At 48.4% G+C, this 26,075-nt stretch overlaps 1 protein-coding gene across 4 annotated transcripts in view; it reads right to left on the bottom strand.

Annotated features, from left to right (window-relative positions):
- Nucleotides 1–461: 461 nt before the first annotated feature.
- The window catches only part of LOC144480394 (sorbitol dehydrogenase-like), a 62,668-nt gene continuing 37,054 nt past the window's right edge, over nucleotides 462–26,075 (bottom strand). For 3 of the 4 annotated variants that reach the window (XM_078199795.1, XM_078199797.1, XM_078199796.1), the window contains 3 exons: nucleotides 16,756–16,931; nucleotides 15,606–15,727; nucleotides 462–748 (listed from right to left, as the gene is read on the bottom strand). In XM_078199795.1, the coding sequence (XP_078055921.1) occupies nucleotides 601–748; nucleotides 15,606–15,727; nucleotides 16,756–16,931 (446 nt within the window). In that variant the 3' untranslated portion in view covers nucleotides 462–600. The remainder of the gene's footprint in view (nucleotides 749–15,605; nucleotides 15,728–16,755; nucleotides 16,932–26,075) is intronic. The other variant, XM_078199799.1, reaches the window with a different exon arrangement.

Genomic DNA, 26,075 nt, shown 5'->3' with positions numbered 1-26,075 from the left:
GTGCAGATGCATCCTCAGGGCTTTTTAAAAATTATTCCTCCTTGGGTGGCACAGTGGTTAGCAGTGCTGCCGAACAGCACCAGGGACCTGGGTTCGAGTCCCGGCTTGGGTGACTGTCTGTGTGGAGTCTGTACGTTCTCCCCCCGTATCTGCGTGGGTTTCCTCCGGGAACTCTGGTTTCCTCCCACAGTCCAAAAGACGTGCTGGTTAGATGCATTGGCCATGCTAAGTTCTCCCTCAGTGTACCCGAACAGGCGCCGGAGTGTGGCGTCTAGGGGATTTTCACAGTAATGTCATTGCATTGTTAATGTAAGCCTACTTGTGATCAATAAATAAACTTTGTTTCAATAGATTCGCAAGTGCCATTGAAGAAGAGACGAAGGATGTCGGTGGGATCCGCCGGCTAACTTTGAATTTGGGATGCCAAGAGAAACAGGAAAATGCAGGATTTCCCAGAGAAAATCTTTTAATAGTGATAGGCTAATTAGCCAGGCGAGTCAGCTTCAGTTGTTAATGCACTGCCCCAGTGTTTGAGGCAGCTCTGGGGGAGTAAGCTTCCCAAAGGTTCACACGTGGAAGGAGCTTCTCGAGAAGTCATACTTAGTCACACTTCAGCATCACTTTAATTCCCAGCCTTTTCTTTGTGGTTTCAAAGGCCTCAATTGCCCGCTCCAGAGGGAAGCGATGGGTGATCAGGGGTTTTACATCCACTTTCTTTGAAGCCAACATAGCAATCGCCATGGGATACCTGGTTTGGAAAATGGAGTGGGGACACAAGGGTTAGAAGCCAGGCGTCGGCCAATCGATCCTTTGAGCCTGGCCCATCATTCGATGGCTGATCTGACTGAGGCACCAACTCCACTTTCCTGTCTCTCCTCCTCCACCTCCGCCCGCCCCTCGCCCACAACCTTGACTCACCTGTTCATCAAAACTCTGTCTAACTCGGCCTTGAGTATATACGATGACCCAGCTTGCAATGGAAGAGAATTCCACAGACGAATGACCCTCTGAGAGAAAAAAAATCTCCTCTCTGCACTCTATGAATATTCTCTTCTACGCGTCTAGAAGAAGGAGGAGCTAGACAAAGAAAAATAGATTTCGGGATGGAATTCCAAGGCTAGGTGTCTTGGCAGCTAAAGGCACAGTGGACTGGCCATATTAAATTGACCCCTTAGTGTCCAAAGATGTGCAGGTTAGGGGGATTGGCCATGCTAAATTGCCCCTTAGTGTCCCAACTTGTGAAGCAGTGGTGGACTCGTCAACATTGAGAGCGTTCAAGTGGTTATTGGATAAACATATGGATGTTATTGGAATAGTGTAGATTAGAGGGGCTTTAGATTGGTACCATTGAGGGCCGATGGGCCTGTACTGCGCTGTAATGTTCTATGTTCTATGTTTAGGTGGATTGGCCACGCTAAATTGCCCCTTAGTGTCCAAAGATGTGTAGGTTAGGCGGATTGGCCATGCTAAATTGGTCCTTAGTGTCCAAAGATGTGTAGGTTAGGTGGATTGGCCATGCTAAATTGGTCCCTAGTGTCCAAAGATGTGCAGGTTGGGTGGATTGGCCATGCTAAATTGGTCCCTAGTGTCCAAAGATGTGCAGGTTAGGTGGATTGGCTATGGTAAATGTGTGGGTTTCCAGGGATAGGGTGGGGGAGAGGGCCTGGGTGGGATGTTCTGTCAGAGAGTCGGTGCAGACGCAGTGGGCTGATTCTATGAACACGTCCAGTTGAAGCTATTGGCTGCAATGTGAAATTTTTACACAATACCGATGCGGACCAAGTTTACCTTCTGCCAGGCTGTAAAGCCCTTGGAACGGCATGAACAGCCACTGCGCCAGGCGGCCGTGACACCTTGCCCATTCCTCCTGCGTGAAGAACTGGGCCATGACACAAATATCAAGGTGTCCAAACGTGGGCGGCACAGTGGTTAGCACTGCTGCCTCACAGCGCCAGGGACCCGGGTTCAATTCCCGGCTTGGGTCACTGTCTGTGCAAAGTCTGCCCATTCTCCCCGTGTCTGCGTGGGGTTCCTCCGGGTGCTCCGGTTTCCTCCCACAGTCCGAAAGACGTGCTGGTTAGGTGCATTGGCCGTGCTAAATTCTCCCTCAGTGTACCTGAACACTCCAAAGATGTGCGGGTGAGGTGGATTGGCTGTGCTAAATTGCCCCTTAGTGTCAGGGGGACTAGTAGGGTAAATGTTTGGGGTTGTGGGGATGGTGGGGCTGTAGTCGGTACAGACTCGGTGGGCCGAATGGCCTCCTTCTGCACTGTAGGGATTCTATGAGGTCAACAAATTGTGACAAGCAATATTTACAAAGAAGATTTTTCTTAAAATGAACATTTCTTGAAGCACTTGGTGCACTTCTGAATGTCCCATTGATAGAGCTGGCCTTGCCAAAAACTGCACTGTACAATGTCATCATATTTAATTACTCGATTCAATACTCTGCTATCCGAGAATAGTAATAAAATTCGGGCCACCAAAGCATATTAAGTGCTCATGTCCCCCACATAAAACAAGTCATCTGCATCGAATCAACCGTGTGCTCTGTCTAGAATCTCCACAGTTTAATGACTGAGTAAATATAACCACAGGAAGGAAAACGCTTTGAAGAAAGTAATGTAGGACAGGGGATTGGCTCAGTTACATCAAGCCCACTCGATGTTATTGACAAGTGTTGCCCAACACATTGCAAAAACATGCTTCTCATATTTCCTGGAACCCAACACCTGACCTTCACATTGTACCTGCTGGTTCCTCAGTTATTTTCTCAAACTCTAGTGGTTTGACTCGCAAAATCCCAGTGGGGATGAGGCCCAGTGTGGGCACAAGTTGAGAATAGGACTCCCGGACAATGGCCGGAACTCGATCACCTTGCCCGCCACGGAGGCCATGGCCTAGTGTTATTATCTCTAGACTATTAATCTAGAGTATTAATTTCTGGTTGTATCACAGAGTGGTATGGCTCCTGCTCTGCCCAAGACCGCAAGGAACTACAAAACGTTGTGAATGTAGCCCAATCCATCACGCAAACGAGCCTCCCACCTATTGACTCTGTCTACACTTCCCGCTGTCTCGGAAAAGCAGCCAGCATAATTAAGGACCCCACGCACCCCGGACATTCTCTCTTCCACCTTCTTCCATTAGGAAAAAGATACAAAAGTCTGAGGTCACGTACCGACCGACTCAAGAACAGCTTCTTCCCTGCTGCTGTCAGACTTTTGAATGGACCTACCTCGCATTAAGTTGATCTTTCTCTACACCCTAGCTATGATTGTAACACTACATTCTGCACTCTCTCGTTTTCTTCTCTACAAACAGTATGTTTTGTCTGTAAAGTGCGCAAGAAACAATACTTTTCACTGCATCCCGATACATGTGGCAATAATAAATCAAATCAAATCAGAAACTCAGCTAAAGTTCTGGGGGACCCAGGTTCGAATCCCACCACGGCAGATGGTGGAATTTGAATTCAATTTTTAAAAATCTGGAATTAAGAATCTACCGATGACCATGAAACCATTGTCGGAAAAACCCATCTGGTTCACTAATGTCCTTTCGGGAAGGAAATCTGCCGTCCTTAGCTGGTCTGGCCTACATGTGAAAAAAAATTGGAGCGGGCGAGCATTCAACAACGGAAGTTTCCATTGACCTGAGGCGGGAATTTCCGGTCTTGCTTGAGTGAAGCGTTAAAACCCAACCCCATGTGTCAGTTTTTAAAATTCATTCATGGGACATGGGCGTCGCTGGCTGGGCCAGCATTTATTGCCCATCCCTAGTTGCCAGAGGGCAGTTGAGAGTCAACCACATTGCTGTGGCTCTGGAGTCACATGTCGGCCAGACCAGGTAAGGACGGCAGATTTCCTTCCCTAAAGGACGTTAGTGACCCAGATGGGTTTTTTCGACAATGGTTTCATGGTCATCAGTAGATTCTTAATTCCGGATATTTTTTATTGAATTCAAATTCCACCATCTGCCGTGGTGGGATTCGAACCTGGGTCCCCCGGAACATTAGCTGAGTTTCTGGATAAACAGTCTAGCGATAATACCACGAGGCCATCGCCTCCCCTCTGCCTTCCGATGCCTCCAGAATGTGCTGCTGCTTTTGCGCTGAGATTGGAGGTGTGGGGAGGTTGTCTCGAGAGGGTAACTAGCTCAAGGTGGAGACTGGGAGCTGAACTAAGTGTTGAGTTGTTGGGCTCAATGCGGAAAGCGGTGATGTGGCTGATGAATAAAAGTAACAGGGAAAATAGGGTGATTCAAACAGAGCAAAATACCTTCCAATTGATTGCATGAATGCGTGTATGCACTGCTTGCCTTCTCATCTCCTGCCTGTACTAAACTGAAAGACATCTGCCCTTCATCACTGCTACCTGGAGATGATTCTTGCCTGCATACATTTATTTATTAATATTATTTATTATTAGTGTCACAAGTCGGCTTACATTAACACTGCAATGAAGTTATTGTGAAAATCCCCTAGTCGCCATACTCCGGCCCCTGTTCGGGTTACACTGAGGGAGAACTTAGCACGGCCAATACACCTAACCAGCACGTCTTTCGGACTGTGGGAGGAAATCGGAGCACCCGGAGGAAACCCACGCAGACACGGGGAGAATGTGCAGACTCCACACTGAGAGTTAATCGAGGCTGGAATTGAACCTGGGTTGCTGGCACATCATTAGCAGAATAAAACAGGAAGAGTTACCATCCTGTTCAATGACTGTCAATGGAGATATAACACCCCTTACTGGTGCTAACTGGGCAAAAGGATTGGTGTGTTTGTTTTGAAGGGGCATGGGCGAGGGGGCATGGTGAAGGGGCATAGATGATGGGCATGGGTGAAGGGGCATAGATGAAGGGCATGGGTGAAGGGGCATGGGAGAAGGGGCATGGGAGAAGGGCATGGGTGAAGGGACATGGGTGAAGGGGCATGGGAGAAGGGGCATGGGAGAAGGGCATGGATGAAGGGGTATGGGTGAAGGGGCATGGGTGAAGGGGCATGGGTGAAGGGGCATGGGAGAAGGTGCTTGGTGAAGGGACATGAGTGAAGGGGCATGAGTGAAGGGGCATGGGCGAAGGGGCATAGATGAAGGGCCATGGGTGAAGGGGCATGGGTGAAGGGGCATGGGTGAAGGGGCATGGGTGAAGGGGCATGGATGAAGGGGCATGGGTGAAGGGGCATGGGTGAAGGCACATAGGTGAAGGGGCATGGGTGAAGGCGCATGGGAGAAGGGCATGGATGAAAGGGCATGGGTGAAGGAGCATGGGAGAAGGGCATGGATGAAGGGGCATGGGTGAAGGGGCATGGGTGAAGGGGCATGGATGAAGGGGCATGGGTGAAGGGGCATGGGTGAAGGCACATAGGTGAAGGGGCATGGGTGAAGGCGCATGGGAGAAGGGCATGGATGAAAGGGCATGGGTGAAGGAGCATGGGAGAAGGGCATGGATGAAGGGGCATGGGTGAAGGGGCATGGGTGAAGGGGCATGGATGAAGGGGCATGGGTGAAGGCACATAGGTGAAGGGGCATGTGTGAAGGGGTTTGTTTGAAGGGGCATAGGAGAAGGCACATGGGTGAAGGGGCATGGGTGAGGGGGCATGGATGAAGGTGCATGGGTGAAGGGGCATGGATGAAGGTGCATGGGTGAAGGGGCATGGGTGAAGGGGCATGGATGAAGGTGCATGGGTGAAGGGGCATAGGCGAAGGGGCATGGGTGAAGGGGCATGCGTGGAGGGGTGGGGAATTGCCTCACCATTCAATTGGTGACAAATCTCTGGATAAGAGCGGGATAATAGAGCATAGACATCTCAGCACCCAATTAAACATGTGCTCCCATTTGGAAATAAAAACCAAAGGATTGTCTTATGAGGAAAGGTTAAACAGGTCGGGACTCTACCCATTGGAATGTAGAAGAGTGAGAGGTGATCTCATTGAAACATACAGTGAAAAGTATTGTTTCTTGTGCGCTATACAGACAAAGTATACCATTCATAGAGAACATAGGGGAGAAGGAAAGGAGAGGGTGCAGAATGTAGTGTTACAGTCATAGCTAGGGTGCAGAGAAAGATCAACTTAATATAGGTAGGTCCATTCAAAAGTCTGATGACAGCAGGGAAGAAGCTGTTCTTGAGCGGGTGACAGGGGTACAGACGAGTTACATAGTCAAACAATGCAGAAAAGGCCCTTCGACCCATCGAGACTGCACTGACAATAACTACCACTGAAGGAATGCTAATTCCATTTTCATGCACTTGTCCCATATCCTTGAATTTGGTACGTGATCTCAGACTTTTCTATCTTTATCCCAACAGAAGAAGGTAGAAGAGAGAATGTCCAGGGTGCGTGGGGTCCTTGATTATGCTGGCTGCTTTGCCGAGGCAGCAGGAAGTGCAGACAGAGTCAATGGATTCTCCATAAGATAGGAGAAATTCTAACGTAAATGAGCGACACAAGTTCAAAGAAAACCTTCTCGAATTATCCACCCTCAATATACGTTCATACCAAGGGCGCCCCAGGGATTAGCACTGCTGCCTCACAGCACCAGGGACCGGGGTTCAATTCCTGGCTTGGGTCACTGTCTGTGCGGAGTCTGTACGTTCTCCCCGTGTCTGCGTGGGTTTCCTCCGGGTGCTCCGGTTTCCTCCCACAGTCCAAAGAGGTGTGGGTTAGGTTGATTGGCCGTGCTAAATTGCCCCTTAGTGTCCCAAGATGTGTCGGTTAGAGGGATTAGTAGAATAAATACCTGGGGTCGCGGGGATAGGGCCTGAGTGGGATTGTTGTCGGTGCAGGCTCGATGGGCCAAATGGCCACCTTCAAACTGTAGGTTTTCTATGATTCTACCCGAACAGGCGCCGGAGTGTGGCGACTAGGGGATTTTCACAGTAACTTTGTTATTGTCAGCCTACTTGTGATAATAATAAATAGAATATTCTACCCTCCACATACGCTCCTACTCATGCACAGTGCGATAAATACTTTGGGATTTTCTATACGCTGATTTACCGCAAGGTTTCAATGCATTTAAATTAAGAGATAACCAGGAAGGACAATAGCAAATAGGAAAGTGGCCAAACCTCGGGTTCCAAATGCCAAATTACTCAATAGAGATCTTTTTAAGAACTATCTCGTGCTGTCAGATCTCTGCAAATAGGTGGAACATACCCAAGAAATTTCTTGGCTCACTGTAATTAAGTAATGGATCTAGAAAGATGTCAGAGAATTATTGATAAAATAGCAACAGCGTTAGTCATAGAATTAATTTCTAGGACATGAATGAATTGTGTAAGGCACCTAGTGTTCTTTTCATTAAATCATCAGCTCTCGTGCATTTTACTTATGTCACATATTGAGGTGCCTTCATGCATGACCTAAGTAGGTGTTTTGAGCATCTTTCAAGGAATCTGCTTCTAAGAGCCTCTGCTATGGGCGGCACGGCGGCACAGTGGTTAGCACTGCAGCCTCACAGCGCCAGGGATCGGGGTTCAATTCTAATCTCGGGTGACTGCCTGTGCGGAGTCCGCATGTTCTCCCCGTGTCTGCGTGGGTTTCCTTCAGGTTCTCCGGTTTCCTCCCACGCTCCAAAGATGTGCGGGTTTGGTGGATTGGCCGTGCTAAATTGCCCCTTAGTGTCAGGGGGACTAGCTAAGGTAAATGCGTGGGGTTATGGGTACAGGGTCTGGGTGGGATTGTTGTCAGTGCAGACTCGATGGGCCGAATGGACCCCTAAGATTTTGAAGGGCATGGACAGATTGGATAGTCAGAAGCTTTTTCCCTAGGTGGAAAGGTTTAAGGCGTGCGGGGCAAGGTTTAAAGGAGATGTATGAGGCAAGTTTTTTGCGTGGAGGGTGGTGGGTGCCTGGAACTCGCTGCTGGGGAAGGTAGTGGAAAAAGATACGATAGTGACTTTTAAGGGCCGTCTTGACAAATACATGAATAGAGGGATATGGTCCCCGGAAGGGGAGGGGGTTTTAGTTCAGATAGGCAACAGGGTGGCACGGTAGCACAGTGGTTAGCACTGCTGCTTCACAGCTCCAGGGACCTGGGTTCAAATCTCGGCTCGGGTCGCTGTCTGTGTGGAGTTTGCACATTCTCCCTGTGTCTGCGTGGGTTTCCTCTGGGTGCTCCGGTTTCCTCCCACAGTCCAAAGATGTGCGGGCTAGGTTGATTGGCCATTCTAAATTGCCCCTTAGTGTCCTGGGATGCATAGGTTAGAGGGGTTAGTGGGTAAATATGTAGGGATATGTGGATCGGGCCTGGGTGGGATTGTGGTTGGTGCAGACTCGATGGGCCGAATGGCCTCTTTCTGCACTGTAGGATTCTATGATTCGGTGCAGGCTTGGAGGGCCGAAGGGCCTGTTCCTGTGCTGTAATGTTCTTTGTTCTTTGTTCTCTTTTGCACCTTAGGGATTCTATGATTCTATGGTATATTGCAGAGACCAATAAGTCCTGTCTAATCCCAACAAAGTCCATTGCTCTTACTTAATGGTGAGGTTTCCTATCTGAGATCGTGGACATGTCCCTCTGCAGATGGGCTCTCTCCCTGGAAGGACGTAGCCTTCTCTGGAATTAAGCTTGCGATGACTGTCTATCAAACCCAGCTCTGCTCCCCCCTCACTCAGCTAACGCTGGGGCAATGAGAAAGGAGCTGGGACCTGTCTTCTGTCAGTTTTTCCTAACTCATCCGTCAGCCAAAATGGCCATTTCCGTTACCAACCATCGCTATGTGGACAGCGGTCTCTCCCAGCCCGCCCCCGTCTGGTGGGCTGAAGGTGGTAGGGGAAGAAACACTGAGTGCCTCCAGGTAGGACCAGCAGCAAGGGAAGGTGGCAGCTATGTTGGGGGCTGCTGCCTTGACAATGAGCACTGATGAGGCTGGAAGGGGCCATGAAAAGGTTCGGCACTCACACCAGCACAAGGAGCTCCTGGAAGCAACAAGTAAAGTGCAAAGCCAGATAACCTTTAACTGACCCTCTGATGAATCCAACAATTCATGGACTAACTCGGACCAGACCAGGGGGAGGCGATGGCCTAGTGGTATTATCGCAAGACTATTAATCCAGAAACTCAGCTGGGGACCTGGGTTCGAATTCCGCCATGGTAGATGGTAGAATTTGAATTCAATTTAAAAATATCTGGAATTAAGAATCTACTGATGACCATGAAACCATTGTCGATTGTCGGAAAGACCCATCTGGTTCCTTTAAGGAAGGAAATCTGCCGTCCTCGCCCGGTCTGGCCTACATGTGACTCCAGAGCTGCAGCAATGTGGTTGACTCTCAACTGCTCTCTGAACAAGGGCAACTAGGGATGGGTAATAAATGCTGGCCCAGCCAGCGATGCCTATGTCCCACGAATGAATGAAAAAAACCTGTGGTCCTTTTGCCAATTTCCTTAAACCCTTTGGCTACTGAGCCTGGAAGCAGTTTCTCTTTTCATATTTTCGCCATGATTCCTCACCTCTTCACCCATGCCCCTTCACCCATGCCCCTTCACCCTTGCCCCTTCACCCGTGCCCCTTCAAAACAAACACACCAATCCTTTTGCCCAGTTAGGACCAGTAAGGGGTGTTATATCTCCATTGGCAGTCATTGAACAGGGTGGCAACTCTTCCTGTTTTATTCTGCTCATGATGTGCCAGCAACCCGGGTTCCATTCCAGCTCTTAGTGTGGAGTCTGCACGTTCTCCCCGTGTCCGCGTGGGTTTCCTCCAGGTGCTCCGCTTTCCTCCCATCCAAAGTTGTGCAGACTATTAATCCAGAAACTCAGCTAATGTTCTGGGGACCCGGGTTCGAATCCCACCACGGCAGATGATGGAATTTGAATTCAATAAAATGATATCTGGAATTAAGAATCTACTGATGACCATGAAACCATTGTCGATTGTTGGAAAAACCCATCTGGTTCACTAATGTCCTTTAGGGAAGGAAATCTGCCATCCTTACCCAGTCTGGCCTACATGTGACTCCAGAGCCACGCAAAGGTCCATTAACCTTTTTTGATTTGATTTGATTTATTATTGTCACATGTATTGGGATACAGTGAAAAGTATTGTTTCTTGCGCGCCATACAGACAAAGCATACCGTTCATAGAGAAGGAAAGGAGAGGGTGCAGGATGTAGTGTTACAGTCATAGCTAGGGTGTAGAGAAAGATCAAGTTAATGCAAGGTAGGTCCATTCAAATGTTTGATGGCAGCAGGGAAGAAGCTGTTCTTGAGTTGGTTGGTACGTGACCCCAGACTTTTGCATCTTTTTCCCAAAGGAAGAAGGTGGAAGGGAGGATGTCCGGGGTGCGTGGGGTCCTTGAATATGGAAGAGAGAATGCCCGGGGTGCATGGGGTCCTTGATTATGCTGGCTGCTTTTCCGAGGCAGTGGGAAGTGTAGACAGAGTCAATGGATGGGAGGCTGGTTTGCGTGATAGACTGGACTTCGTTCACGACCCTTTGTAGTTCCTTGCGGTCTTGGGCAGAGCAGGAGCCATACCAAGCTGTGATACAACCAGAAAGAATGCTTTCTATGGTGCATCTGTAACAATTGCTGAGAGTCGTAGTGGACATTCCAAATTACTTCGGCAGGATTCTCCGGTTTTGGGGTGAGCGAGGTTGGAAAATCCTGCCCCAAATTCTGTACTTGCTCTTCGAAATGCAGCAGAGACTGGAGAGTGAACGGTTTGCTTGATTACAGGAAGTATGTGAAAACTGCTATCTCACACTGAGAGAGTGGGTGTTGGAGGCTCAGTATATAAATCTATGGGAGTAGGTGAAGGGCTGGTATCTCACATCCTGTGTTTGCATGGGAAGGTGTCAGGAGAAGGCCAATTGGAATTAGAGTGCAGGGGAGGAGTTGAACCAGAAAGGGAACGCAGAGAGAGAGAGAGGATGATACACTTGGATCACGTTCAGTTTGGGAACAATTCTGTGTACAGTTCCCTGAGAGTCTGACTTGGAACCCACCATGTGGGAGTGGCACGGCGGCACAGTGGTTAGCACGGCTGCCTCACAGCGCCAGGGACCCGGGTTCGATTCCCGGCTTGGGTCACTGTCTGTGCAGAGTCTGCACCTTCTCTGCGTGGGTTTCCTCCGGGTGCTCTGGTTTCCTCCCACAGTCCGAAAGACGTGCTGGTTGGGTCCACTGGCCATGCTAAATTCTCCCTCAGGCGCCGGAGTGTGGCGACTAGGGGATTTTCACAGTAACTTCATTGCAGTGTTAATGTAAGCCTACTTGTGACACAAATAAATAAACTTTAAAACACGAGGCTGATAGCAGAAACCAGAGCGTAACCAAGTCCTTTTATCTATTAGTGACACAAGTCGGCTCACATTAACACTGCAATGAAGTTACTGTGAAAATCCTCTAGTCGCCACACTTTGGACCTTGTTCGGATACACTGAGGGAGAACTTGGAGGCACTGATGTTCTTATGTGCCTGTTTAAAGTTTATTTATTCATGTCACAAGTAGGCTTACATTAACACTGCAATGAGGTTACTGTGAAAATCCGCTAGTCGCCACACTCCGGCACCTGTTCGGGTACACTGAGGGAGAATTCAGCACGGCCAATACACCCTAACCAGCACGTCTTTCGGACTGTGGGAGGAAACCGAAGCACCCGGAGAAAACCCACGCAGACACGGGGAGAATGTGCAAACTCTACTCAGACAGTGACCCAAGCCGGGAATGATGCACTATCAAGTACGACGCGAAGACTTCTGAGAGTGAGGGAAAACTAATAGGCTTTTATTCACAGAGAACAGGAGCACGCCCTTGTAGCTGACCTGGTCTGGACTGAGGCGAGGAGGAGGGACCATCACCTTTATACCCCACTCTGGGTGGAAAGGGAGGGGTCTCAGGTGGAAAGGGAGGAGTCTCGGGCCAGGTGCAGCATGGGTGTGTCCAGGCACATACATGTAGTAACAGTGGTTCACCACAGGGAATTGAACCCGGGTCCCTGGCTCTGTGAGGCAGCAGTGCTAACCACTGTGTCACCCATAATCCTGCTGGGTCGTTAAGACTGAGGTGGACCAGGGTGTTTGCTGACATAGATTTTGGGGTTTGAAAATGCACCATCAATTTGAGGAGCAAAAGAAGGTAATCTGTGTAACCAGGTATTTTTTTAAGTTTATCTTCCAAAAGCCATCGTGCCTTGTGGAGCTTGGCACTGATATATGCCAAGTTGCCGTCTTCAATCTCTTGTAGATAATTATTCTAAAATCAAGCCAACAGCATTTAAAAGAGTTCTACATGTGATGAATACTGATCCTTGATCCACCTGCGTACTATCACTGGTCGCCCATCAGATCTGCAGAGCGTTGTCAATCCTCCAGACTGGCCGGTAGCCTCCAGTAATTAAAAATTAATTGCACGTGAGGAGGATTAACCTGGGAGAAGTCTGAGCAGTTTTGCTTTTCCAGTTAGAAAAGATATTGAAGAAAGGCCATATGGACTCGAAACTTGAGAGTTTCAGGTTTCTAGGTGTCCAGATCACCAACAACCTGTCCTGGTCCCTCTCCATGCCGATGCTATAGGTAAGAAAACCCACCAATGCCTCTACTTTCTCAGGGGGCTATGGAAATTCGGCATTTCCAATACAACTCTCACCAATTTTTACAGAAAAACCATAGAAAGCATTCTTTCTGGTTGTATCACAGCTTGGTATGGCTCCTGCTCTGCCCAAGACCGCAAGGAACTACAAAGGGTTGTGACACGGTAGCACAGGGGCGGCACGGTAGCACAGTGGTTAGCACTGCTGCTTCACAGCTCCAGGGTCCCGGGTTCGATTCCCGGCTCGGGTCACTGTCTGTGTGGAGTTTGCACATTCTCCTCGTGTCTGCGTGGGTTTCCTCCGGGTGCTCCGGTTTCCTCCCACAGTCCAAAGATGTGCGGGTTAGGTTGATTGGCTAGGTTAAAAAAATTGCCCCTTAGAGTCCGAGGATGTGTAGGTTAGAGGGATTAGCGGGTAAAATATGTGGGGGTAGGGCCTGGGTGGGATTGTGGTCGGTGCAGACTCGATGGGCCGAATGGCCTCCTTCTGCACTGTAGGGTTTCTATGATTCTATGAATGTAGCCCAGTCCCATCACGCAAACCGGCCTCCCATCCATTGACTCTGTCTACAGTTCCCACTTGAAAAGCAGCCAGCATAATCAAGGACCCCACACACCCCGGACATTCTCTCTTCTCACCTTCTTCCGTCGAGAAAAAGATATAAATGTCTCAGGTCACATACCAACCAACTCAAGAACAGCTTCTTCCCTGCTGCCATCAGGCTTTTGAGTGGACCTACCTTATATTAATCTCACAGCACCAGGTTAAAGTCCAACAGGTTTATTTGGAATCACGAGCTTTCAGAGTGCTGCTCTTTCATCAGGTGAGTGATGAAGGAGCAGCACTCCGAAAGCTCATGGTTGCAAATAAACCTGTTGGACTTTAACCTGGCGTTGTGAGACTTCTTACTGTGCCCACCCCAGTCCAACGCTGGCATCTCCACATCATGGCTATCTTATATTAAGTTGATCTTTCTCTACACCCTATCTGTGACTTTAACACTACATTTTGCACCCTCTCCTTTCCTTCTCCCCTATGTGCTCTATGAATGGTGTGTCTTATCTGTATAGCCCACAAGACATGATACTTTTCACTGTATTCCAATACACGTGACAATAACTAATGAAATCAAATCAAAAACGTTAACTCTTGCTTCTCTCCTCATGGACGCTGCCAGACCTGCTGAGTCTATCCAGCATTTTCTGTTTTTGTTTCAGATTTCCAGCATCCACGGTATTTTGATTTTGCAGAAGGTTTTGAAACTGGGGAATTGAAAGACTTTGATTGACGGCCAATAACCATCCAATCAGGTAAAGAAGGGAGTCTCCACAAGAGCAACTCTCCGAGTCCCCCCGTCCCACTTTTCTGCAGACCACTGCATTTTATTTATCTTCAGCTGATTGTTCAATCCTCTTTTGATCACAATTGAATCTGTCTCCACCACACTCTCAGACAGCGCGTTCCAGATCCTAACCACTCGCTGTGTGAATCTGTCTCCACCACACTCTCAGACAGCGCGTTCCAGATCCTAACCACTCGCTGTGTGAATCTGTCTCCACCACACTCTCAGACAGCGCGTTCCAGATCCTAACCACTCGCTGTGTGAATCTGCCTCCATCACACTCTCAGACAGTACATTCCAGATCCTACCCACTCGCTGTATGAATCTGTCTCCACCACACTCTCAGACAGTGCATTCCAGATTCTAACCACTGGCTGCATAGAAAGCTTTTTCCTCATAATGCCTTTGGTCCTTTTGCTAATCACCTTAAATCAGCGCCCTCTCGCTCTCAATCCTCCTGCGAGTGGGAGCTATTGCTCCCTGTATACGCTGTCCAGATCCTTCATGATTTGAAGATGTTTTTCAAATGACAGTCATCAGTCAACCATACTGCTATGCATCTCGAGTCATATGTAGGCTAGACCCGGTAATCATAGAATCATAGAATCCTACGGTGCAGAAGGAGGCCATTCGGCCCATCGGGTCTGCACCAACCACAATCCCACCCAGGCCCTATCCCCATAACCCCATACATTTACCCAAGCTAGTCCCCCTGATCCGCACATCTTTGGACACTAAGGTTTGATTTGATTTGACTTATTATTGTCACATGTATTAACATATAGTGAAGAGTATTGTTTCTTGCGCGCTATGCAGACAAAGCATACTGTTCATAGAGTACATAGGGGAAAGGGAAAGGAGAGAGTGCAGAATGTAATGTTACACTCATAGCTAGGGTGTAGAGAAAGATCTGGTTAATTCAAGCTACGTCAATTCCAAAATCTGATGGCAGCAGGGAAGAAGCTGTTCTTGAGTTGGTTGGTTCGTGACCTCAGACTTCTGTATCTTTTTCCCGACGAAAGAAGGCGGAAGAGAGAATGTCCGGGGTGCGTGGGGTCCTTGACTATGCTGGCTGCTTTTTCATAGCAGTAGGAAGTGTAGACAGAGTCAATGTGGGCTTTTATGACAATTGATGATCGCTTTATGAGCACTATTACTGAGGTCTAGCTTCATATTCCACAGTGATTAATTGAATTTAAATTTAACCGGCTGCCTTGGTGAGATTTGAACCCATGTCCCCAGAGTATTACCCAGTGTCTCTGGATTACTAGCGCAGTGACAATACCACGAGAACCACAGAATCATAGAATCATTACAGCATCGAGAAGACATTCGGCCCATCGAGTCTGCACCGATCACAATCCCACCCAGGCCCTATTCCCGTAACCCGCATTTAGCCTGCTAATCCCCCTAACACTGAGGGAGAATTTAGCACGGCCAATTAACCTAACCCGCACATCTTTGGACAGTGGGAGGAAACCGGAGCACCCGGAGGAAACCCACGCAGACACGGGGAAGAACATGCAAACTCCACACATACAGTGACCCAAGCCGGGAATCGAACCCGGGTCCCTGGCGCTGTGAGGCGGCAGTGCTAACCCACTGTGCCACCGTGCCGCCCCCATCTCCTACGTCACCATCTCCACACAAAATTAATATGAAAAAGCAAGGATTGAAGTGATGGATTTGTCGCCGGAATGAGGACTGTGTCGGTACTTACGTGTTACAGTATCTGAACATTCCTCGGATATCCACCTCTCGGATCGCCGCGTTTAGCAGGGGAACACTCACCAAAGCTGGGCCATGACCCACAAGGAGGACAGTCCCTCCGGAGCGGGTAGACTAGGAGAGATATCAGATACGTGAGCTAAGAGGGAGGGAAAAGCAACGCAGCTCGATTCTGAACAACCGTTCACAGCGACACAGGATTACAGGTTGACAAAGCACCTCGGAAAGGAACAGATACTGTCGAAATATCCAGGAAAACGTAAGAGTCACATTTTTATTCTTTCCCCAAACTTTGGTGATGCCACATTGTTGTCAGGTACCCTGTCACATCTACTGCGTCTGACAACAACTCCTCCAGTGGCTCATCTTTTAGTTTGTGAATTTTCATGAGTTACTGTTACACATTTCATGTATATTTTCACAAAACCTGGGCAATTTTTTCCTCCACATGAAATTCCACGTTAGCGCTAGAACTAGAAGCACTAGAATCCCTACAGTGCAGAAAGAGGCCATTCGGCCCATCCGAGTCTGCACTGACCACAATCCCACCCAGACCCCATTCCTGCAACCCCACACACATTTATGCTGCTACCGTGCCCAACTTTTCCAACCTATCTACATGACTGGGGCGGCACGGTGGCACAGTGGTTAGCACTGCTGCCTCATTGTGCCAGAGACCCGGGTTCGATTCCTGGCCTTGGGTCACCGTCTGTGTGGAGTTTGCACGTTCTCCCCGTGGGTTTCCTCCGGGTGCTCCGGTTTCCTCCCACAGTCCAAAGACGTGCGGGTTAGGTGGATTGGCCAATGCTAAATTGACCATTAGTGTCAAGGGGGACTAGCTAGGGTAAATGCATGGGATTATAGGGATGGGGTCTGAGTGGGATTGTGATTGGTGCAGACTTGATGGGCTGAATGGCCTCCGTCTGCACTGTACGATTCTATGATTCTTTCTATCACAGCGACCCGAGCCGGGATTCGAACCCGGGTCCCTGGCGCTGTGAGGCAGCAGTGCTAACCACTGTGCCACCGTGCTGACATCAAGGTTGACCTGACCAGAGGAAACGTGCCTCCCATGCTGTGTACCTGGGTTACGATCCTGATGATGTTAAAAGGATGTTAATTCCATCTAAGCCAGTACTTACATAGATGCCAGTGTGGACACAGAACTCTGCACCCGTGCACTCGATAGTTGAATCGGGCATGCAGCCCAGAAGCTCCTCCACTTTCTGGGCCAGATCCTGGGGCGTCTCCTCCAGAACCATTATTGTAAAATCAGCCCCCAACTCCTTTGCCTTTTCCAGCCGGGCACTTGACAAATCTAAGAAAAGAAATCCACCTCCAATTCACCAGACACAATCCCAGAGTTTTATCTTGGTTCAGAGCAAACAACAATGATTTTGCTTTCCCCTTGATGCTTTAGCAAAGCTAAGTGTGCAATAAACAGAACGGGGCTACTCTCGCCGGTTCTTGTGGTTCCACCACACTCGCTTGTCTTGTATCACTGGGAGTGATTCCCTCCATTCTCACTGAGTCTCAACACGCTCTCACGGACCCTCCCCATTCACACTGATTCTTTTCTATCCTCTATTCCTGCAACAAAGTGCAAACATCAGTATGTTTTAAGCTAACGTAAGGCCGGCACAGTGGTTAGCACTGCTGCCTCACAGCGCCTTGGCAGTGAAACGGGTAAGTAAGGAAGTTTTCCATTAATGCCCGCACTTCCAGTTCCGCCAAGCTTAACATTGTCCACCGCCTTGAACATAGAACATAGAACAGTACAGCACAGAACAGGCCCTTCGGCCCACGATGTTGTGCCGAGCTTTATCTGAAACCAAGATCAAGCTATCCCACTCCCTATCATCCTGGTGTGCTCCATGTGCCTATCCAATAAGCGCTTAAATGTTCCTAAAGTGTCTGACTCCACTATCACTGCAGGCAGTCCATTCCACATCCCAACCACTCTCTGCGTAAAGAACCTACCTCTGATATCCTTCCTGTATCTCCCACCACGAACCCTATAGTTATGCCCCCTTGTAATAGCTCCATCCACCCGAGGAAATAGTCTTTGGAGGGAGAGAGTGACAGGTGGCACAGTGGGTTAGCACTGCTGCCTCGCAGCACCAGGGACCCGGGTTTGATTCCCGGCTTGGGTCACTGTCTGTGCGGAGTCTGCACGTTCTCCCCGTGTCTGCGTGGGTTTCCTCCGGGTGCTCCAGTTTCTTCCCACAGTCCAACGGTGTGCAGGTTAGGTGGATTGGCCATGCTAAATTCTCCCTCAGTTGTACCCAAACAGGCGCTGGGAGTGTGGCGACTAGGGGATTTAGACAGTAACCTCATTGCGATGTTAGTGTAAGACTACTTGTGATGAATAAATAAACTTTTTCACAAAAAAATAAGCATTGCACAAAATGGAAACCCAAAGGAAAGGAAAAAAAACCTCAAGGTGGGGGAAAAAAACTTAAGGTGGGACCAACAGATGGAAAAGTGCTAAAATAATCTTATGAAAGAAAAAGCTCTGTTTTGGTCATTGCTGTAGGAAAACTGGTAGAACTTGCAAATGAAGGAGACTAGTGAAAGTTTATTTATTTGCGTCACAAGACAGCTTACATTCACACTGCAATGAAGTTACTGTGAAAATCCCCTAGGATTGTGAAAGTCCCAGAGGATTGGAGGATAGCAAATGTGGTCCTGTTATTTAAGAAGGGTAGCAAGGAAAACCCGGGTAATTATAGGCCGGTGAGCTTGACGTCCGTGGTAGGGAAATTGTTGGAGAGGATTCTTAGAGATAGGATATATGCGCATTTAGAACTGAATAATCTCATTAGTGATAGACAGCATGGTTTTGTAAGAGGGAGGTCATGCCTCACAAATTTGGTTGAGTTTTTTGAGGAGGTGACAAAACGATTGACGAGGGAAGGGCCGTGGATGTCGTCTATATGGATTTTAGTCTATGCCTTGGGCGGCACGGTAGCACAGTGGTTAGCACTGCTGCTTCACAGCTCCAGGGACCTGGGTTCGATTCCCAGCTTGGGTCACTGTCTGTGTGGAGTTTGCGCAATCTCCTCGTGTCTGCGTGGGTTTCCTCCGGGTGCTCCGGTTTCCTCTCACAGTCCAAAGATGTGCGGGTTAGGTTGATTGGCCATTGTAAAATTGCCCCTTAGTGTCCTGAGGTGTGTAGGTTAGAGGGATTAGGGGGTAAAAATATGCAGGGATATGGGGGTAGGGCCTGGGTGGGATTGTGGTCGGTGCAGACTCGATGGGCCGAATGGCCTTTTCTTGCACTGTAGGGTTTCTATGATTCTATGATTCTATGATTCTAGTAAAGCGTTTGACAAGGTCCCTCATGGCAGGCTGGTGCAAAAGGTTAAATCTCACGGGATAAAAGGTGAGCTCGCTAGATGCGTGGAGAACTGGCTTAGCCATAGAAGACAGAGGGTAGCAGAGGAGGGGTCTTTTTCCGGTTGGAGGTCTGTGACTAGTGGTGTTCCTCAGGGCTCTGTACTGGGACATCTGCTGTTTGTGATATATATAAATGATTTGGAGGAAGATGTAGCTGGTGTGATCAGTAAGTTTGCAGATGACACAAAGATTGCTGGAGTTGCGGATAGTGATGAACATTGTCAGAGAATACAGCAGGATATAGATAGGCTGGAACATTGGGCGGAGAAATGGCAGATGGAATTTAATCCAGATAAATGCGAAGTGATGCATTTCGGTAGGTCTAATGTAAGGGGGAGCTATACAATAAATGGCAGAACCATCAGGAGTATAGACACACAGAGGGACCTGGGTGTACAAGTCCACAGATCCTTAAAGGTGGCAGCACAGGTGGAGAGGGTGGTGAAGAAGGCATATGGCATGCTTGCCTTTATTGGACGGGGCATAGAATATAAAAGTTGGCATATGATGTTGCGGCTGTATAGAACGTTGGTTAGGCCACATTTGGAATACTGCGTCCAGTTCTGGTTGCCATACTACCAGAAGGACGTGGAGGCTTTGGAGAGGGTACAGAAAAGGTTTACCAGGATGTTGCCTCAGAGTGTCTCAGCTATGAGGAGAGATTGGGTAAACTGGGGATGTTCTCCCTGGAAAGACGGAGGATGAGGGGCGACCTAATAGAGGTGTATAAAATTATGAAGGGCATAGATAGGGTGAACAGTGGGATGTCTTTTCCCAGGTCGGAGGTGACGAACACAAGGGGTCACGGGTTCAAGGTGAGTGGGGCAAGGTTCAACACAGATGTCAGGGGACGTATTTTACACAGAGGGTGGTGGGGGCCTGGAATGCACTGCCAAGCAAGGTGATTGAGGCGGACACGCTGGGATCGTTTAAGATTTATCTAGATAGCCACATGAACAGACTGGGAATAGAGGGACACAAACGAATGGTCTAGTTGGGCACATGAGCGGCGCAGGCTTGGAGGGCCGAAGGGCCTGTTCCTGTGCTGTATTGTTCTTTGTTCTTTGGTCACCACATTCCGGGTCCCGTTCGGGTACACTGAGGGGGAATTTATCATGGCCAATGCACCCTAAGCAGCACGTCTCTTTCAGACTGTGGGAGGAAACCGGAGCACCCGGAGGAAACCCACGCAGACACGGGGAGAACGTGCAGACTCCACACAGACAGTGACCCAAGCCGGGAATCGAACCCGGGTCCCTGGCGCTGCGAGGCAGCAGTGCTAACCACCGTGCCACCCTCTCCCTCCAAGGTGGTGGACAATGTTGACCTTGGCAGAACTGGAAGTGCGGGCATTAATGGAAAACGTCCTGACTTATCCGTTTCACTGCCTGGGTAAAACCCTGGAACAATGAACGTTTTGTACAACCAGTACAGGCCGAGATAGATTGCAATAAACCAGCATTATTGCCTTGTGTTGAAGCCAGTGCTGTCACCACACTGCCTCTGGCAATATGATTAATAATTTGTTTAACTCCTGCTCAGTATTTGTACGCCTCTACCTCCTCCCACCCCTCCCAGCCTCGAGACGCTGGGATTATTTTGCCACATTAAAGGTGTTTTGTGATGGTCGGGCTTTCCGAGACTGTGATCTTCTTCTAAGGACAACAGGAGGGAGCGAGGTCAGACAAAGGATTAGATTAGTTCAGCGCGACAGAGGCAAGAAAATGAGTGGAGAGACAGAAAAGCAGCGAGAGAGAAATGGAGAAGAACATAAGAAATAGGAGCAGGAGTAGGCCATCTAGCCCCTCGAGCCTGCCCCGCCATTCAATAAGATCATGGCTGATCTGACGTGGATCAGTACCACTTACCCGCCTGATCCCCATAACCCTTAATTCCCTTACCGCTCAGGAATCCGTCCATCCGCGCTTTAAACATATTCAGCGAGGTAGCCTCCACCACCTCAGTGGGCAGAGAATTCCAGAGATTCACCACCCTCTGGGAGAAGAAGTTCCTCCTCAACTCTGTCTTAAACCGACCCCCCTTTATTTTGAGGCTGTGTCCTCTAGTTTTAACTTCCTTACTAAGTGGAAAGAATCTCTCCGCCTCCACCCTATCCAGCCCCCGCATTATCTTATAAGTCTCCATAAGATCCCCCCTCATCCTTCTAAACTCCAACGAGTACAAACCCAATCTCCTCAGCCTCTCCTCATAATCCAAACCCCTCATCTCCGGTATCAACCTGGTGAACCTTCTCTGCACTCCCTCCAATGCCAATATATCCTTCCTCATATAAGGGGACCAATACTGCACACAGTATTCCAGCTGCGGCCTCACCAATGCCCTGTACAGGTGCATCAAGGCATCCCTGCTTTTATATTCTATCCCCCTCGCAATATAGGCCAACATCCCATTTGACTTCTTGATCACCTGTTGTACCTGCAGAATGGGCTTTTGCGTCTCATGCACAAGGACCCCCAGGTCCCTTTGCACGGTAGTATGTTTTAATTTGTTTCCATTGAGATAGTAATCCCATTTGTTATTATTTCCTCCAAAGTGTATAACCTCGCATTTCTCAACGTTATACTCCATTTGCCATATCCTCGCCCACTCACTCAGCCTGTCCAAATCTCTCTGCAGATCTTCTCCGTCCTCCACACGATTCACTTTTCCACTTATCTTTGTGTCGTCTGCAAACTTCGTTACCCTACACTCCGTCCCCTCCTCCAGATCATCTATATAAATGGTAAGCAGTTGCAGAAGGAAGAGGAGAAAGTGAGACAGGGAGAAAGAGAGAGAAAGAAGGAAAGACGAGAGGGAGACAGGTAGAAGGTTAGCGCGGCACAGTGGTTCACACTCTGCATGAATCACCTGGACAGTTGTAAGGGGAAAATACAAGGGGGGCACACTTTAAAATGGCAGCACAAGAAAGCACACTCTGAAATGGCTGCCTGGCACACACAGGGTTAACTGGGAAAGAAGCCAGAAAAACAGCCACAGGCTCCCGCTTTTCAGAAATAACGTCAAGCCAGAATCCTGACAGACAAACCACTTACAAAGTACAGACAGTGACTCATAGCAAACAAACACCTCAGGAAGCCAAAGCCAAGGGTCGAAACATCTTTAAGATAAGGAAACCCCTAAACAAAGAGCTTAGATTAATGCTAGAGGAAGGCGGGAAATATGAATGCGAGGGAACCGATTAGCACCCGCACAAGACGAAACTAGCCATTGATAGACCCATTCATAAAATGCTAAATGTCTATACCTGTTTGTATTCTTGTAAATATGGGGAAATGTACCCATTCATGAAATGTTAAATACTTGTAAATGTGATAATCTTCGAATCACCGGTCTAACCCATTGTGTAAAGGGTATAAAATTGAACCGCTCCCGGTATACAATTGAGAAAAAGTGTTCTATGAACATAGCGCTTTTCTCCACGGAGCTCCGTTTAATAAATCGTATTTTCTGAATCTCGAAGTCTGACTACTGGTGGATTTTTCCCACAACACAGTGAACAGGTTGCAAAATGGAGAAGGTCAGGAATGGGGAGGTATTTCAATGGCAGTAAAGCTCTACGGAACGCCCTGGGGTGTCATTAAAGCCACTGAACAATGCAAGCTTGTTCTTTTACAGTGGCACAGTGGTTAGCAGCGCTGCTTCACAACGCCAGGGACCCGGGTTCGATTCTCGGCTTGGGTCACTATCTGTGCGGAATCTGCTTGTTCTCCCCGTGTCTGCGTGGGTTTCCTCCGGGTGCTCCGGTTTCCTCCCACAGTCCGAAAGACGTGTCGGTTGAGTGCGTCGGCCGTGCTAAACAGGCGCCGGAGTGTGGCGACTAAGGGATTTTCACAGTAACTTCATTGCAGTGTTAATGTAAGCTTACTTGTGACTAATAAATAAACTTAAAGGAAGCAAAGCGAGGGAGGTACAGTGAAAGAGGATGTCTAAGAGGGGGAATGAGGTAGATGTTGTCACGTATGTACAATTATGTCCACCTATTAGTTTTGTCGGGCAAAGTCCTTTCTTTAAGAGTCAAAACACCAAGACCGGATTTTCCTCCATGATCGCAGCCGAGAAGTTAGTTCTGAAATTTTATTCATTCTGCCAATGTTAAGTTACATTCAAACCTCCTGTGGATCTCATTAGAATTCGACCTACTGTGAAATGGGAGTAAATCAGTGTAAAATAATTGCGATCCATCGAAAGCATTGAATTCACATCAATATGAAAATTAAAGCTTCAACAAGTTCAGCCATCGTTCATACAAATTTACGGAAGCATGCGACACGGGTGGCACAGTGGTCAGCACTGCTGCCTCACAGCGCCAGGGACCTGGGTTCAATTCCCGGCTTCAGGGTACTGTCTGTGTGGAGTTTCCACCTTCTCCCCGTGTTTGTGTGGGTTTCCTCCGGGTGCTCCGGTTTCCTCCCACAGTCCGAAAGATGTGCTGGTTAGGGTGCATTGGCCGTTCTAAATTCTCCCTCAGTGTACCCGAACAGGAGTGTGGCGACTAGGGGATTTTCACAGTAACTTCATTGCGGTGTTAATGTCAGCCTACTTGTGACCAATAAATGAACTTTAAAAATAAGGAGAAGGTTTTCAATTTTTAGCATATCATATTTATACTGCAAAAAATGCATAGAAAGGAAAAGAAATACACTTCAGGTCCCAGGATAAAAAATTTTCCAGAAAATTGCAAACACGTCACTAGAAATAGTCCTTCTTTCCTGGTCTGATTACAATGTGAAGTTGGTCTCGAAGGTGTTAATTTACTGATTACTGGTTTAGTTTTTAAAATTTAAAGTTAAAGTTTATTTATTATTGTCACAAGTAGGCTTATATTCACACTGCAATGAAGTTACTGTGAAAATTCCGTGGTCGCCACACTCTGGTGCCTGTTCGGGTACACTGAGGGAGAATTTAGCACGGCCAATGCGCCCAACCAGCACGTCTTTCAGACTGTGGGAGGAAACCGGAGCACCCGGAGGAAACCCACGCAGACACGGGGAGAATGTGCAAACTCCACACAGACAGTGACCCAAGGCGGGAATCGAACTCGGGTCCCTGGCGCTGTGAGGCAGCAGTGCTGATCACTGTGCCATGTTTACTCAAGTTTCAGATCTAGCCACAAAGTGAAATACTACCAATGAATAGCTCCAAACTCTCTCTAAGTCACCACCAGTGTCAATAAAGGTCTGGAATGACTCTTGTAAGAGAAACAATGATTAATAAAATAATCGAAAGTGACAGAGATCTAAGGCAACACTCACCGCCCCCCCACGCCCCCCCCCCCCCCCCCCCCCCCCCCGCCGCCCCCCCACACCCCAAAATGGTGTGTCACTGTAACTAAAATAAAACATTAAAAGGAAACTTATCTAATTAAACCAAAGTATCATTCCCCGGGGGTGATCCCCTATCGATATTCTTTTAAATAAAGAAATGAGCAATAAATTAAGCACACGTGAGAGGGGTCAGGGAGGTGACAGCCCCTGGTGCGGCACTGTAACTAAACCAAAACCTCAAAGGAACCTGAGCGAACTAAAGCCAAAATAGGATCTTTCTATATATATCATAGAATCCCGATAGTGCAGAAGGAGGCCATTCGGCCCGTCGAGTCTACACTGACTCTCCGACAGAGCATCTTACTTAGGCCAACCTCTCCTGCCCTATCTTTGTAACCCACATATTTACCCCTTAACCCACACATCCTGGGACACTAAGGGGCAATTTAGGATGGCCAATCCACCTAACCTGCACATCTTTGGACACTAAGGGGCAATTTAGCATGGCCAATCCACCTAACCTGCACATCTTTGGACACTAAGGGGCAATTTAGCATGGCCAATCCACCTAACCTGCACATCTTTGGACACTAAGGGGCAATTTAGCATGGTCAATACACCTAACTTACAAATCTTTGGACACTATGGGACAATTTAGCATGGCCAATCCACCTAACCTGCACATCTTTGGAGTGTGGGAGGAAACCGGAGCACCCGGAGGAAACCCACGCAGACATGGGGAGAACATGCAGACTCCACACCCCAGGTTGGAATTGAACCCGGGTCCCTGGCGCTGTGAGGCAGCAGTGCCAACCTCTGTGCCACCGTGCTGCCCGGGGGTGATCCCCTATTTATACTCTTCCAATTGAAGAAATGATCAATAAATTAAACACAAATGAGAGGGGTTGGGGGTGGGGGGGTGATCACAGCCCCTGGTGGGGTACTGTAACTAAAACAAAACCAGAAAGGAAATTTAGCTAACTAAACCAAAATAGGCTCTCTTTATACGTGCTGAAGTAATCCTTTAACGAATGCCCTTGACCTGCAGATCCTGAACCTTAATTAACAATGCAATTAACACAAGGCAGGCCAATATCAGGAAATGTGTAACTTGATTAGTAGGGTAAATACATGGGGTTATCATAGAATCCCTACAGTGCAGGGGGCCAGTCGGCCCATTGAGTCTGCACCGACCACAATCCCACTCATGCCCTATTCCCGTAACCCCACACATTTACCCTGCTAATCGCCCTGACCCTCGGGTTAATTTAGCATGGCCAAACCACCTAACCCGCACATCTTTGGACTGTGGGAGGAAACCGGAGCACTCGCAGACATGGGGAGAACGTGCAAACTCCACACAGGCAGTGACCCGAGGCCGGAATTGAACCCAGGTCCCTGACGCTGTGAGCAAGTTGCCTCAGGAATTCAGGTTTGGACACCTTGTTATTCATGTCATGGCCCAATGCTTCACTCAGGAATTGAACACGGGTCCCTGGCGCTGTGAGGCAGCAGTGCTAATCACTGTGCCACCATGCCACCCGCAGGGGTTAGGGCCTGGGTGGGACGCTCTGTCGGAGAGTCAGTGTAGATCGATGGGCCAAATGGCCTCCTTCTGCGCGGTGGGGACTCTATGAACGATACTTTGGTTTAATTAGTTAAGTTCCCCATTATTGTGAGTGGAGATACTTCCGGGCAGAGAATTCAAAAGCAATTGCCAAAGATAAAGGAGATTTGGTAATTCCATGCATGGTTCACTTATAGCCACTCACTTCTGG

Source organism: Mustelus asterias, chromosome 29, assembly GCF_964213995.1.
Source record: "Mustelus asterias chromosome 29, sMusAst1.hap1.1, whole genome shotgun sequence".
Lineage (NCBI taxonomy): Eukaryota > Metazoa > Chordata > Chondrichthyes > Carcharhiniformes > Triakidae > Mustelus > Mustelus asterias.
This window is presented reverse-complemented; position numbering and strand designations above follow the sequence as displayed.